The 16,583-nt window shown below is 39.5% G+C and overlaps 1 protein-coding gene across 2 annotated transcripts in view; it reads right to left on the bottom strand.

The window, feature by feature from the left end:
- The window catches only part of Hmcn1 (hemicentin 1), a 439,601-nt gene that overhangs the window by 189,832 nt on the left and 233,186 nt on the right, over nucleotides 1-16,583 (bottom strand). For both annotated transcript variants that reach the window (XM_048431021.3, XM_087906434.1), the window contains 8 exons: nucleotides 16,420-16,547; nucleotides 14,694-14,838; nucleotides 11,524-11,636; nucleotides 9,471-9,630; nucleotides 8,694-8,862; nucleotides 5,258-5,385; nucleotides 3,638-3,910; nucleotides 2,316-2,411 (listed from right to left, as the gene is read on the bottom strand). In XM_048431021.3, coding sequence (XP_048286978.3) covers nucleotides 2,316-2,411; nucleotides 3,638-3,910; nucleotides 5,258-5,385; nucleotides 8,694-8,862; nucleotides 9,471-9,630; nucleotides 11,524-11,636; nucleotides 14,694-14,838; nucleotides 16,420-16,547 — 1,212 coding nt within the window. The remainder of the gene's footprint in view (nucleotides 1-2,315; nucleotides 2,412-3,637; nucleotides 3,911-5,257; nucleotides 5,386-8,693; nucleotides 8,863-9,470; nucleotides 9,631-11,523; nucleotides 11,637-14,693; nucleotides 14,839-16,419; nucleotides 16,548-16,583) is intronic.

Raw genomic sequence — 16,583 nt, 5'->3', positions numbered from 1 at the left:
GTCAATCAGACAGAAACCAAACAGAGAATTGAGAGATCTATTGGAGGTATTGAATCAAATGGACTTAACAGACATCTATAGAACACTCCACCCAAATAGGAAAGAATACACCTTTTTCTCTGCAGCTCATGGAACCTTCTCGAAAATTGACCACATACTTGGTAACAAAGCAAACTTCCACAGATACAAAAAAATATTAGTAACTACCTGTGTCTTGTCAGATCACCAAGGTTACCTTTCTTAATTACTGGAGACAGCTACGGATGAAAGCGTGGAGTGGTTGCTACTACACCCGGGCAGCTTGATGCCTTAGCCGCTGCCGCCTCCAAGGACAACTAAGGAGGGCTTCCCATCGGGACAGTGATGCTGGCGACTGCAGGAGCCCTCCTGCCCTGACCAGACTTGGAACCAGACCAAGAACCCTGCTTGGACTTTGTTAGGACTACCACAGGGCAGTGTGAGTTATTGTAAATGGACGCCTATGGAAGAGAATGTCTTCAACGTGTGCTCAGCACCCAGAGCAAGGATGGCAGAGACAATGCTCCTCTCACACCCCTGTGGACCAGGCTGACAGAAAACGTGATCCTATTTTAAAAAGCCACTGAGATACATGTTTCATAAACCTAGTCCCAGAATTACCAGTGCGAGTAGACCTAGAGGAGTAGAAAAAGATTAAAATAAAGAGCCCCAGACAGGGGATAGCGCTGATTTATACCCCTTCCTAACTGACATTTACAGGGAATATTGTGAGCAGATCAAATGCAACATTTTAAACAAGAAAACGTTTCCAGAAAGAATAAAATGAAAAGTAATTTTTTTTTTACTAGAAAAACACATGGTTTTATTAATGGCAATTCTAAAAGTCAAAAGGTTCTGGGCACATGCTCTACAAACTCTTTGAGACAACAGCTACTGGCAAGACAACTGTACCTAGGAAAACTTTTAATCACAATTGATGGGAAAAGTTTACATTCTATTATAACATAAAGTTAAGAAGTATCAATGCACAAACCCAATTCTACAGAAGGTGTTAATGGACAGCTTCAACTTTAAGGGGTTAAATATGAGAAATAAATAATTCCAGACTAGCAAATCAGTATGATTTGGGCATACCATAACAACAAAATAATAGGAACCAATTTAATACTACATAATATTAATGGCCTCAATCCCCCACCCCCAAAAGTTGCAGACTGACAAATGGAATTAGATGACAGTATTCATCTTTCTGCTACATCCAAGAAACACATCATATAGGATAAACATAACAGTGGGGTAAAATGATCCAAAAATTATTCTAAGCAAATGGACCCAAGAATCAATCAGTTGCAACCATATTAATTTCCAACAAAAATGAGCTTCAAAACAAAACTAATCAGAAGAGATAGGGAGGAAAACTACCAACTCCTTACAAAGGAGGACATTGCAGTTCTAAAAATTTATACAGTAAGCACAAGGGCAGTCTGGTTAATAAAAGAAACACCCCTTGAGCTAAAATCACATATTCACCCTCACATAGGGGTAGTGTGTGATTATAACATCCCACTCCTGCCAATAGACATGCCATCTAGACAAAACTTATCAGAGAAATGCTGAAATTAAATAACATCATGAATAAAATGGACGTAATGGAGAATGGAGGGAAGGCGAGAGGAGGGGCCCCTACAAGCAGTCTGCTACAGGGCTGCACAGGAGACTCACTGGATTTAGTAGATGAGTGTACAGTGAAGCCTTACAGTATGAACAGAAGAATAAAGGAGGTTGCTTTACTTTTATGGAGCTTTAGATGTGGGCAGAATCCAAGAGGAGAGGGTATATTTTTAGGAAACACTTCAGTATGCACAGAAAATGACTATGAAGTAAGTCACAAACCGTGAATGGTATTTACTAGAAACAAAAGCTAAACTTTGTCAATATTCAGTAAATCAAGTCAATGACAGATATCAGTAGGGAAAAGGAGACAGATGAAAGAAGAAAATTCAGGGAAGGCAATTAAAAGTTGGGTAGGTTTTTCCCCCCTAGAGAAAAGTAATTTTTTTTAAAAAAAAAAAAGAGTTGAACATCTTGAAAAACTTCCTAGATTAGGCAAGCCTGAATGATTGGGAGATCCTTTTACTGAGAGAAATAAAACATGGGTGATGAAAAAATACCAATTCAACGAATTGTTTGAAGGAGGAGAGCTTCCGTTATATTCAAATGTTATAGCGAGGACTGGTAGGTGGAATTTCAGAAATTTCAGATGGAAATTTAGAAATTTAGCCATATCCCAAACTTATGACCTATTACCCACACCTGTACCCCTGAATGTTGCATACCTTTTGCAGGGCATGGAAATGCGATGCGCTGATTGGCCAGTCTTTCTTGGAATGGCGTGTTAAAAGGAGGCTGCAGGTCTTCCACTGTAGGTGGTTCTAGTACAAAAACAAATACATTGCCTCTGGCTTTCCTTGGACACCTTCCCATTCTGATTTCCTTAGTCTTTGATGCCGTGTTATGGTCACCTACTAATTTTCTTCCCTTCTCCTATCTCCCAACAGGCACTTCTGTCTGTTGCTCAATCATGTAGCACCATGCATGTTCCCATATCTGTAGCTTCCTCTCGTCACAGTCCCATGCAAATCTTTATGCTCTCTGACCCATGTTAAAAGGTTTCTTGTAGGGATATTATTATCAAATAGAGTCCCATTTGGATTAATGTTCTATGCAACCTCTGTGTAGAGTCTGCAGTGATGTACCTCTGAGATTTCCAAGAATAAAAGAAATGTCGATCTTTCTCCTCTTACTCTTAACATGTGCACTTAGTAAGGTTTATTGGCAAATAGATGAGCTAGATATGTTCCCCACTAGCATTCTAGACACTCATTCCCCAGCAATTGTGATGTCCCATTTACTAAGTTCTAAGTGTTCCACTGATTTCTACACCCGTTCATGTTTACTTCCCGCCTTTGTATGGTAGTCCCTCTGGCAGAGTGAGACAGAACACTTCTAGTGACTAGTGTTCCTGCCAGCCAGGAAGCCCTCAAACTAAATACTACTTTAAAGAATTACAGAATTCCTACCTGGCACCCCAACCCAAAGTAGTCAATTGCCAGAACAGTAACCCTGCTTTAATTTACCCACTCTGCTTTTCCCCATCTACGAACCTTGTTTCTTTCTTTACTTGTTTTAGGTCTACTCACACTAGAATAGCTCAGGAAAGCAGGGGCGTTTGTCACTACTTCATCACCATTGCCTAGAACATGACAGACACTTGGCCCAAGCTCAGTAACAGCCCTCACAATAAAGCCAACAACAATAGAGGAGCAGCGAGCCATGACCTCTCAGGGATCAGTTGAGGTGAAACGCTACTCCAAATATCTCCAGCTGCAGTTTCTCCCAAACCAGAAAAGCTGGGTGGCCCATTACTTAGGACCATTTCCATTATATACACCAGAGACTTTAGTAAACATAAAAATTTCATTCGGGGTTAGCAACAGTTCATACATTAGCTTCTGGATAATGCTCCCTTCAAAGCTAAAGTTTTAGGTAGTAATCTCCCTAAAGAGATCCATGATTGCACATCCTGTGTAGAGCCCAGGAGTCTTGTTTATTCTCACCCTCACTCTACCAGACATACATTTCTTATGTTAAAACCCACCTTGGACGTGCAGTGTTGCCTCTGCTTCATCACTGCCGGCTATGTTCGTGGCAACACATGTGTATGTCCCGGCATCTGAGATCACAGCCTGCTCGATGCTCAGAGTTCCATCTGGATTGCTAGGAAGCTGCACCCCATCAATTAGCACGGGCCTTGCACTTTTAAACCAGGTGAACACGGGAGGTGGAGACCCATGGGCATTGCATGGGATGTCTACTCTCTGGCCAACTTGGACTTTTATATGTCTAATTCCATGCTGTATTTTTGGAGGAACTGGAAATTACAACTGAGCATTAATCATCAAATGTTTATAAATCCTTTTTTTTTTAACTCTGAATGAAAATGCCTTACCAAGAAGTTACACACAAAGAGTAGAATAATCTCTTATTGGCTGTGGCATGTAGGGTGTGCTAGCACGCCTCTTCAGGCACATTCCTTTAATAATCCAGGCAAAATGAACTAAATGTACAGGCATAGTACCGGTATACTGCAGAGACTATAGGAAATGACAAACACAATACTCCTAATCCCAAACTTGACGAATAAGAAGCATTTAACAATAGTCAGTTTCCTTTAGTTTATAAGTAACATAAGGTCAAAAGTCCTCTCAGGAACCTCTATAATTTCAGAGCAAAACAGAATTCTCTCTCTGCAGTCACAGTGAGTTTGTATGCCCTTAATGGGAGACAGGCACTAAGAAAATGCTTTTAAAGATTTTTTTCTAATTTCAGAGACAAAAATTACACATAGCTTGTATTGTCTCCCCAGATGTATCTTCCTTTTGAAAACATACTGATGCACTTTTATCAGAACACTAGAGAAAGACCTTTGCATTGTGTACTATAGAGGCAGGATCTAATTTGAATTCATGAGATGCAGCTCTGTAAAAGGGCCCATTCTCTTTAACCTGGTGGGTACTTCCTCAGGGTTGTCAGTCTCAAACCCTTCTAAGGTTGAAGGCATTGTTATCATCATTCTGGGAAAAAAGAATACTAAACATGAGAAGTTAGGTAATATACCGAGTACCTGAAAGTTGGTAAATGATGGGACCCTCCTCTGATGTCAAAAGTCTAGTTCAATGGGATGCCATTGTCACAACTGGTCTAGAAATGAAGCCAAGTTAATGCCATCTTAGACCATTTTTCTATGATGTTTAGGTTTCTGTTATTTGCACCATATCTTCCATGGAGATGGATAATCAGCATTGAAGGGAAGAATAATCGGTGGATTGTGGTAAACTAACACTTCAGCTAGAAAAGTGTGAGGACCTCACATAATGATAGAAATAAGTGTTTTCTCAGTTATTGAGTTCTTTATATGTCATATGTGACTCTTCAAAATGTTCTTCTGTGAGAATACAATCATATATCAACATTTCCCTCCACTACTGTATATCAACAACAATAGAGACATCTAGAAAAAAACAAGATCCAATTATTATCTGAAAATAGAAAAGGGGGAGTTACATGTAGACAACAAACTTTTCAAAGGAAATAAAAGAAAACCATGTTCTTATAGTTCAGAATTCTTAGTCTACGTACAACATAGAGGTTCGAGATCAAATGGGCTTCACTGTGGGCCAGTGAACAAAGCTACCCAGGTCATCTTTTCAATACTCACCATGGACACTTAATTTAACAGACTGAGTCACATTCCCAGCAATATTTGTGGCAACACAAAGATACATCCCACTGTCTGAAATGCGAGTCTCCGTGATCTTCATTGAGCCAGAAGGGAGGAACGTGTGTCTAGGAGGAAAACCCACACACCAGACCATAGAACGTGAGAAAGCAAACAGCCCTGCACAGTCGCACATCAGTGTGACACAATGTGCATCAAGCAACTCTTGAAACTGCCTCTCCACCGTCCCACAGGTCCACGAGCCACGGAAACAAGGTTTTCATAATTATCTTTTGTATTCTGTATGATGCTCTTATAAACAGAATATAAGGGGTTATTTTTACCTTTAATCTAACATAGTTGTCTAGAATCACCAACCGTCCATCTCTGTGCTTCAATAGATTTTAGCTACACAAAGCAAATGCATGATGTAAACTTTTCAACTTATTTTGAGCATTCTTTTCAGTTTTTATTAGCACATGTTACTAAACACACGAATGGATTTCATCATATGTTCCTATATGTATACAACGTATTTTGACCATATTTACCCCCGTTACAATTCCCTTATTCTTTCCAACTTTCACTGATGTCCTATATTTTCTCAACTAGTGGTCCTTCTACTTTCATATCTGTGTGTGCACACATGCATGTGTGTGTGTATGCATGTGTGTGTGTATGCATGTGTGTGTGTATGCATGTGTGTGTGTGTGTGTGTGTGTGTGTGTGTGTGTGAGAGAGAGAGAGAGAGAGAGAGAGAGAGAGAGAGAGAGACATAGGGTTACTCACAAGAGCATGGGTATAAGGTTTTTTTTATAGAAGTATTGGGCAACTTACCAGTGACCTCATGACTATAACATTCTTTTTCAATGCTTCCCAAATGATTGAATGTATTTCAGTAAAGGCAAACAGGATATACATCTTTTCAAATGTGTCTTTAATATCTCCCTCATTAAATAACGATATATTAAAGTTTTTTGAGGGACTGTCAGAGCCACACAGATCTACTTAATATCGAGATTCATTAAGAGCTATGTCACACTATAGTAAAAAAACAGTCATCAAATGACATGCAAGCATGAGAATACATGTTGCACTCAATATTAGATGGAATATCAAGAAACATACAGAGAGGAGCTGGGAATGTAGTTCAATGGTTAAATGTTTATCTAGAATGTATAAAGTCCTTACACATTCCAGAAAACAAACACATGCACACCAGAAAGTAAGGACTGACTATTCAAAATGATCTTGGGTAACTGACTTTCCAAATTCAAAACATAAACTAAATTGCATTACTGCTTAATATCATAAACAATATAAAAATTCAGTTGGAGTAGTCTAAATATGAGAAATAAAACATTTAAAAGTATTTAAAATATTTAATATTTTGAATATAATCTCAAAAAAGATACAAGAAATACAGATCTATAAAGAATTAATTAATTCTTTGAGCTCCTTAGAAGCATTGAAAACTTACCTCAAACAAATATATCTTTATTAAATAAACTTAAAATCCTAGTGACTGACTGAGAGAGACAGGTGACAATGTATACGACAGACACAAGTTTGTTATCAGAAGCAAATACCAAACATCCACATCCAGTAAGAAAGAGAGAAGTCAACACAAACCTGTCAATCCAGTATGGAGAGGCAGTTCAGATAGCATGAGTGACCAGCATACAGCCACACGCGTCCACATTCACTTGAAGTCAATGCCATGAAAATTAAAACCACTCAAACATCCATTTCACACACACTGAATTGCAGAAACGCGCAAACCAGTCAAAGCTTCACATTATTAGGAAATAAAGCCTGGCCCACTGCATCCTGTGAGTGCAGTGGTTCTCAATTTGTGGGTCATGACCCCTGGAGGAGGCAAGGAATGATCTGCACATCAGATATTTGCATTATGATTCTCACAGTAGTAAAATTAGAGTTAAGAAGCAGCAATGAAAAAATTGCATGGTTGAGGGTCACCGCAACGTGAGTTGCACTAAAGGGTCACAGCATTAGGAGTGTTGAGAATCACTGCGAGTGAAAAATAAATGAGGCCCTCCCATAGGAGAGCAGCTGGGCAATGCCTACAAGACTGAAGGAGGAGTTTGTTATGATAAGAAAGCATAGTTCAGCGTTACAGTTTCTAAAACACTCATGCTTGTGCACACTAACAGACATAATAGGTTTTCACTGAAAAGACTTGTGAGAAGAAAGCAATTCGCAAGAAACAATAAGTAGACCACGGTATCTACAAGGAGAGCAATGGTTAGATAAAAAGTGAAACACACATAGACTAGTTAAACTGAACACGCCGACTCTGTGTGTGTAGTGCTGAATGCATGTAATACAATAAAGCAAAGAGCAAAATAGTAATAATATTTTTCAGAAGAGCAAATTAAAAGCAGACAAGAAAAACAAAATTGAAACCATAAAAGCAATTTTCTGAACTTCTCCAGGATGAAGGGTCGCACAGCGAAGGAGGGAAAGAAATCCTGACTGGGAAGGATGCGATGGAATTGCTTTATAAGTATCATTCTATGTTTTAGTTTATAATTTTTGGTGAACTTCTTTCAAAGATTAAAATTATGCAAACTTGTTCCTGTTATTTTTTTTTTAGTCATGAACACGTGTGTATGATAACATGGTTGTATATGTGTGCACTGTCTGTGTAACACTTACAGAAGTTAGAAGTTTGTGGTAGATGCCCTGAAACTAGAGTTACAGATGCTTATGAGCTACATGTGGGTTATGGGAAATAAACCTGGGTCCTCTGCAAGAGTAGCAAGTCCTCTTAACCATTGAACCATTTCTTTGGCCCATTATCTCATAAAAGTCTCTCAGGTAAGTATCATCCCACTGTACAAATAAAAGACATGAAATTCAGAAGTGTCCCCTGGAAAAAGTGCCAAACATGTAGGCAAGCTGTTCGTGACAAAGATGAGTTTAAACTCCTATCTGGATGGCAGCAATGGTTGTGTCCTACAGCCCTCGCATTCTTCACGCTGTGTCACTTAGCCTATAATTTACCTTATTTATGGACCTTATTTATGGATGAGTTTAATCAAAAGATTTACAAAACCAGCTAATGAAAGTCGAGTCCTATATACGACAATGACTGTTGTGTTTTACTGCCTCTGGGGAGTAACAGAATTCCGTTACTGCACACAGGGAATTCTGCACACGGGGCTGAGAGAAACCCACACACAAATCTGTTCCATTTCAATAACTACCTAGTAAAATGCACCAATGGGAACTGTGGCAAAGCTGTCTTAGCATTTACGACCTTTGGAAACGATGTGTAAAGTATACATAACTCAGATGTGCATGTGAATTAGCACAGCTGTAAAAGTTATATTTTGATACATTTGCAAGCCTTAGCAGGCATCATGCAGTAATTTACATCTCCCTGTGTTGATCTTCACCCTGGATCTCTTACCTTGGAGAAAACGGAGAGATGAGTTGACTATCTTTGGCCCAAGTAATGATGGGTGGGGGTAAACTCTTAGCTTCACAGGGGAGTGTCACTTCTTCCCCAGCCAGGACAGAGATCTCCACAGGCTTATCCTGGGACAGTCCTCTTTGGTCCCCAAACACCCTGGGTCTTACTAAAATAAACACAGGATGAGGAAGGGAAAATGACACACTGAAAACAAAGCAGTTTCATTTACATTCAGTCATAGACTTCATGTTCTTAAGTCACTTACAAGAGGATGTTGAGTCCCAAGATTTGGGGTATACCTAAAACTTCCTATTAATACATTTATAGCAAGAGCTAAAGGGAAATGAGGAGCAAGCTTCAGTCATTCCTTGCAGCACACCATGGAGAGGTCAGCTGAGATGGCCTCAGGTCTGCCCAGAGGAGCCATACTCCCCAGAGCAGAAGGCTGCTACCTAAGACACAGCCACGGCTTGGCTCCACATGGAGTTTTAACTAACTGCTGTTCCTGCAAAAAGTTGAATGTGGTAAGCATACTTCTTGGGAAAACTGTGTGGAAGTTTTCCAAAAGGTTATACAATTACTTCCTTGCAAATCAGAATCTCAGCTGAGGTGGTTTTGGTTGGCAATGAAAATAATAGTGTATCTTTGTTTTTACAATGTCAGCTTAGGAGGGAACTTCACTTTGAGGCCACCGGGTACCTGACTAAGGAAGAAATTGTGAGATCTGTATGCATAGGCTATTTCAAAGGCAAACCTCCCTGGGGTGGCTCTCACCATAGACAGTCAGCTGCACTTTCCTCTTGGCATAGCCAGCTGCATTGGTGGCTGTACAGATGTACTCCCCACTCTCCTCGCTTCCCGGGGACACCACAAACAGACTCCCGTCGGCCCCTGCAGAAAACTTGGCACTGCCAGTTGAAATCAGCTCTCCTTTCTATAAGCACAACAAAGCATAAATGTTTTTGTATATTTTTAAAGGTAATAAAGGAATAGCTTTATTTAGAAGAGGAAGAGGGAGAGAAAAATATCCGCAAGGGGTAAAAGATTTGCAAAGGGCTAACTAGAAGGGAGTTGTTTACGAGAGAAAAGGGACAAACAGATGCACTAGAATGATATTCCTCTATCCCAAGCCATTCTTCCTCTACTTCACAGCTACCTAAGGACAAGGACACCATAACCGTAGCAGAGGTAAATGGCACCACTACAGCCACTGCTGTGCACACTAGTAAGACAATCTTTTGTCTTACAGAAATTAAGTGTTTTAACCCTCACACAATCTCATAAACAAAAACTACTGGACCCTTCAGTTTCCCATTCAAAGTCCTACTGCACAGCGATGCATAGAGAAACTTGCCCTAAGTCAGTACAGAGGTGAACTGGCCTAGAACCCCAGAAGCGAGGCCCTTGAGTTCAAATTTTTATCCTCTATGTTTGGCATGAGGGCCACTTGGGAAGATCTCATTCTTGTGTTTTCCTTAGAGTGGCACATTTCTGCAAGGTGCCAGGTGCTGTGCAGTTTGACGCAGAGCTTCACTGTTGCACTTTCGTGACCAGACCATAAAATAGTATATAGATGTTATATAGATGCCAGCACCGACTTCTCTGTTTCATTGATTTTTAGATGATCAAATCAGATGGAATGACAAGCTGTTTGGTAGCTCTCAGTATACGAACTGTGTATTCTATAATTGAGCCATAATTTTGTAGTACATTTTATCTGTAAAATTCAGGTTGATTTGTTGGAAATATATCACAAAGGTAATAACCTTTGTGACAACTTAAAGAAGGAATGGACATCCTTTTTTTTTTCTTTTAAAGATATCCACATTTAAGTGGACTCCTGCACTCTCGGGTGGTGGGGGGAGTGGAACCGGAAAGCCACCAAGCTACCACTGGGGGAAAGAGGGAAAACCACACGTTTATTTTTTGGGGAGCAGTTTAAATAGCTTGGGGGAGTGGTATTGACCCTTCCTGGGGAGGGGTCAAGGTTTGGTGGGCTACCTTAATCCTCCTCGGGGAGAGGTCAAGGTTCAAGGGGCATAAGGGCGGGGCCTCCAAAGATGGAGGGCTGACACCGGGATTTACATTCCAGACTGTTTGTATAAGGGGTGACAGAAAGCTGAAGTGATATTTATGACCACTATTTAGGCTCAGATTTTGTCAATTTAAGAATACTAATGAAAGCTCAACCACACAACAGGAATGTAGAGGGGAATACATGAATTTGTAGAGGTGTCTTACACTCTCTGCTCATACAGGGAATCCATGCAGCAATACCACTGGGAAGGGACCTTAAAATGTCTTTGATGCAGTTACCTACCAGATGTGTGAGGCATATTAACAACATGACAACAAGCACTGCTGTAGGAAAGGCTGTATCTAAGAACTGTTCTGCATACTTCACATCTGTAGCAGAGTCCTCCCGGTCACCTCCCCCTGGCCCTCTTGATTTCACAGCAGTGCAGTGGGCAGCTCCACACAATGCCCCCAGGCTATGTTTCTCCCAGTCTCTACCTTTTACAGTCAGGACAGCCAAGAATGCAGAGGTGTTAGTACCTCTGGGAGGCATGTATCCTGGACCATCGTCCCATTTCCTACCATCAGGGAGATCCATCTGAGACACATTCACCCGATTTCTTGGAGGACATCCAGCACATTGAAACCTTTTGTGCTACCCTCAGAGGAAGCCAGCTCAGGGAAGAACCGATTTAACTTCCTGCCCTCTTGGGTCTCACTCTCTCACTGTCTGGCTGAAGCCCCCAGATGTAACTCGGCAAGTCATCCCACATACTGTATTTCAGGAAGTGCCGCTAGAGCTATGATTTACCTTTGACCAGGTGATAGATGGCTTGGGAATCCCACTAGCTTTGCATGGTAAAGTGACTGGGATGCCCTCAATTGTGCTGAGTATCTGCTGTCCATGCTGAATGGTTGGCAGAACTGGAGACAGAAGGAAGGGTGACATCTGAGTACCTCTTCTCCCATTTAGTATCATATACTTAAAATTGAACATTTTCAATATATTCTTAATGTTTATTAAAAAGCAATTTAACATAATCTTAGTAAGGTAATGCATAGCAAAAATACAATAAGTATAATCTAGACAGATCTGATAAAAGCTTAAAACCATGTGTTACGTAATGTCTAATACAGTGACCTCTCTAAAGAAAACACAAAAGGACTGAACAAAATCAATTATTTCCTGAAAATTCAAAATAGATTATAGTCTAATGGTTATGCAAATATATTTAGAACAGCTCTTTGGTTACAGCCCACTACCTGTTGAACTTCAGTAAGCTGATGTAAGCCCACCTTTAAATAAATGAGCTGCTTAACCACCACTTATCAAACAAAATTGATGTCCACAGAGCCACTCAAGTGCTTTACTAAGTTTAAATGATAAAAGGATGGTTCCTTAAAAGGAGTTTAGAAAAACTAGAGAGATATTGGGAATTTACCTTTAAACGATAAAATAAAGAACAAGACAACATTTCCCAGTTAAGAATAGTATGTCTTTGCCTTCAGGAAGCCAGAGAAAGCCTAACACTGTGTGAGGAGCCATGAAAGAAAAGGAAGACCGAGGGCTTGCTCTGCCTTCTGTGTTCTTAGCCAGAACCAACACGCACCCAAATGACCAACACACCATATCCTCAAAATAACAACTCTGATGAAGGCTTCCACACATGTATGTTTTCTAACAAAAGGAGTACAATGAAAGCCTGGTGTTTCCAGATCTTTCTATTGCATCCTGTGGGAAGATGAGAGTAGAACTCCTCCCTGGAGCTCAATTGCTTACCACATTTCTTGCTTAAAGTCAGAATTTTCCAGAAATGTCATACAACCCTGGAATAGAAATTTGCTAGAACAGAAGATACCACAGACCCCCCTCCCAGTACAAAAACTCCATGGAAGGCTGAAATGATGTATCCTATACACTCATACTTTCCTATGGCTGGCATTAGTCTTTCACTAATTTTGCCTTAAAGACTTGGCAGCAAGTCTCCAGCTCTAAACAAGAACATCGAGCTACTCATGAAAGCAAGAAATTGAATTTCCAGGATCATGACAGAATACACTGCTCTCAAATATGCTGTCAATTTGTGGCAACATAAGGGAATGCCATGTTTTTAAAGCCATATTAAGTTAGACAGTAGTGAAGAAAAGTTGCAAATTTGATCAGTTCTGAGGCTTGCTGACATCTGGGTACGGAGGAGCAGCTTCTCTTCAGATCATGAGTCTATATAAATCAATGTGACAATTAGATTTTGTCCTTTTTGTCTGTCTTTGTATTCGAATTTTCTTCATTTTTTAAAATCTTTTCCTTTTAGAATTGGTTGGACATCTTTCATAGGTATTCCTGAGAGCAGATATGACAAAGAATGAACTCCTCGTTGACATGAAGCAGGCACGAAGCACCCATGCTTTGTGTTGTGCCAGCTTTGGTGGATACCTGATCATTGGGCTGATTCTTCAATGTTATAGACCAAACCAGTTGATTGTTTTGAACTAAAATGGATCAAAAAATATTGTGAAATTACCTCTTAGCCTTTAGTCATTAAAATGTGTTGTGTCTCAGTAAATCAGATCATTGGGTTGTCTGTCTTCTCATCTTTCTGCTACAGCAAACACATGACTGATCTTTTTTATTTTTATTTTATTTTATTTTATTTTATTTTATTTTATTTTATTTTATTTGAGACAGGGTTTCTCTGTAGCTTTGGAGCCTGTCCGGGCACTAGCTCTGTATACCAGGCTGGACTTGAACTCACAGAGATCCACCTGTCACTGCCTCCCGAGTACTAGCATTAAAGGCATGTGCCACCAGCACCCAGCCACATGAATGATCTTATCTCTCCTCCCTGCAAGTGAAAATCTGGGCTCTGCCTAGATGATCATTAGGAGAAAAGGGGGAGATGACACGAGGGTGTTCCAATGCAGCATCCTTAAGACAGTCCACAGCACCCTCCAGGAAACTTGTTCTCTGTCCTTTAAAAGGAGCCACACAATGGCAGGCAACCCGACTTGCTGTTATTATTTCAGGTTATAACTAAATGTAAGTTACTTGAGGGTATTTCTTTGAACCCTCTCAAGGACATGTCAAGTGATGTTGATGGCTATTGACATAAAGCGGGAGGAGGTGGTGGAGCAGGCATATAGAAGGAGATGGTTGACTGTCACTGTAACCTTCAACAGACAAAGCAAAATGTGGCAGCTGGTAGAGTTCCCAATTCATGCTATAAATAGCAATTGAGTAAATGAATGAAACCAAGTATTCTATTGGACTTTTGCTACTTTCTTCCTAAGAAACTCATTTGTTGTGTATAAATCTATTTTCAATATTACATTATAAAACAATGTAACAAGCTCTTAAAAACAAATATAAAAATATTAGATTTGCTCAAACCATAAAAGTGTTCATTATCATTGAAACTTTTTTTTTAAATAAAGCCCGGTAATTGCTACAAGTGGAAAAAAGAATGCCTCTGGATTTTCTTATTTGTGACCTTTAAATTATTTATCGTGCAAAAAAAGATTGCTTGAAACACATGACACATGAAATGACTTTTAGCAAAGTTTAGGTCATTTTTAGTCCCAACACAGAGGGGTCATTAGTAAGGACATGTTTGTTGCACAATCCAAAAAAAGAAGAGGCAATTTAAGGCAATTTGGATGGTACAATAAGTTCAGCTTGCCTGAAATTAAAATGTATTTTTAAGCATGATTCTTTGAGAGCTGAATTGACTTTTATCAATTAAGAAACCACATACAAAAGCTCTTGGCCAGACGTGGCTGGTGACTCCCTAGAATGTCTTTGTGTACATAGGGAAAGGAAATCTGGAAACAGTATTAACAATGCAGAGCTTGTTCAAGAAGTATAAAATAACAATCAGGAGAAGTCTCTCCTTCTTGCAATTAGAGGAATGGAGTTATTTGATTAAAACCTACGAATCCTGTTTTGAACAAGGTTTGGAAACAATTATATCAGGACTCTCTTACCATGCACGGCCACAGAGGTTGTTTTGTTATTGGTTCCAGCAACGTTAGTGGCCACACAAGTATATTCGCCTCCATCCTGAAGCCGGACTCTTTCAATATGGAGGCTCCCATCGCTGCGCACAGTTATGTAAGGATTTTGTACCAACTTTAAAAAGGAATTAATAAAGAGTCATTTATTTTTTAATTAGTAAAGGCAGCCTAAATCAGATCTGCTTGCTTTTCTCAACCGAATTATCAAATTTATTATAGAGCAAATTGGGATTTTAGCATCCTTACATTAAAAAATGACCAGTATAAAATGTTCCTAAGAATTTATCAATCATATTCAATCCTGATGTCTCTCCAGAATTATACCTACGATTTGCTATCCAAGAGTTATGCAATCCCACAGACCTTGTGCTTCTCTGAGCTCTGCTGCTAAGGACTCACATTTCACTAGTAGCTTTTTTTTTTTTGGTTGAAATTGTCCTTTCCAGGAAGGTTCCACCACCACTAGCAAGCCCTTTGATATTTTTGTTCTAGCATGTAGGTATTTCTTAACGCCAAGGCAGTGTGACTTCATCTTAGCACCCACCCCTGCCAGTCGCCAGGCTCAAAAAATACAGACACAGTATGATCCAGAAACCATGTCAGAGAAGCCTGACAATAGTCTAGCATTCAAAAGATTGTTTCTAAACCTGTACCATTTTACATGTTAGTGCCCAGCTAGCTGCATATCTAAGGGTATTTATTTGTCCATGAGGTATTCTGTTTTTCCTCAAATTTTTTTTATGTAAATATAAGTACGCTTGTAATTCCTCATATGGAGTCAATTCACTGCTAATGAGTACTTCTAGAAGCCAGTGTCTAGATTCTCTGCAAAACAGGGGAAGTGGTCTGCACTAGATGAAGTTCTGTCTCAATAGAGTACACATTCATGGAAAATTTTCATAGAATTGAAATGCTGTCCGTATTCTTTCCTAATTAAAAATTATATGCCGATATTCAGTTATATGCTAGGGATCTACCTTCCTAACATAATCCATCACAAAGGAAATTTACAGCTCAACATAAAAGGGTAATATATGAATTGGAAGATTTTAAAGGCATACTAATATTTCCTAACATTCTACACAAAAGGGTGTAAAGTATTTAAGTACTAAGAAAATAATACAACTTAAATTTTATATATTCTGAAAATAGTTTATTAGTAACATCAAATTTAATGTGAAATTATAAAAATTATACTACCAATTATTTCTTAAAAATTAAAGCTCCAAATAATATAGATTGCATAAACATAATAACATAAAAGGGAAGCCTTTGGGATAAAGAGATGGATCCACAGTTAAGGGCACTGCTCTTGCAGAGGCAGCTGAGTTCGGTTCTCCAGACCCACGTCAGGTGGTTTCCAATTACTTCTTAGTCTCTCTCCACAGGATTTGATACCTTCTATTGAACTCTGACACACATACACACACACACACACATACACACACCACACCACACCACACACACACACACACACACACACCACACCACACCACACCACACACACACACACACACACACACACACACACACAGGACAAATAAATAAAATGAGAAACTTTTTTTCAAGAAAAGATTTGGCATGCTTATAAAACATGTTTACATGTTTACAATACCAGGCTTTCAGTGTTTGTGACATGATTCATTAATTCTTAGGAGAAAATAAATAAAAAGGCAGGTATTAAAAAAGTTCTTACCATAGCTGAGTTCTTCATCCACCGCCGTTCTGGGATGGGATTTCCAGCCAACAGGGTACAAGGCAAGGTTAGCTGCTGTCCTTCAATAATATTAGCCACAGAAGGGCTGATTCCAATAAGCGGGGCAACTACATCAAAGAAAGAAGACCCAGCTTCATCAGAAC

The sequence above is a fragment of the Myodes glareolus genome, chromosome 5 (assembly GCF_982192425.1).
Source record: "Myodes glareolus chromosome 5, mMyoGla1.1, whole genome shotgun sequence".
NCBI lineage: Eukaryota > Metazoa > Chordata > Mammalia > Rodentia > Cricetidae > Myodes > Myodes glareolus.
This window is presented reverse-complemented; position numbering and strand designations above follow the sequence as displayed.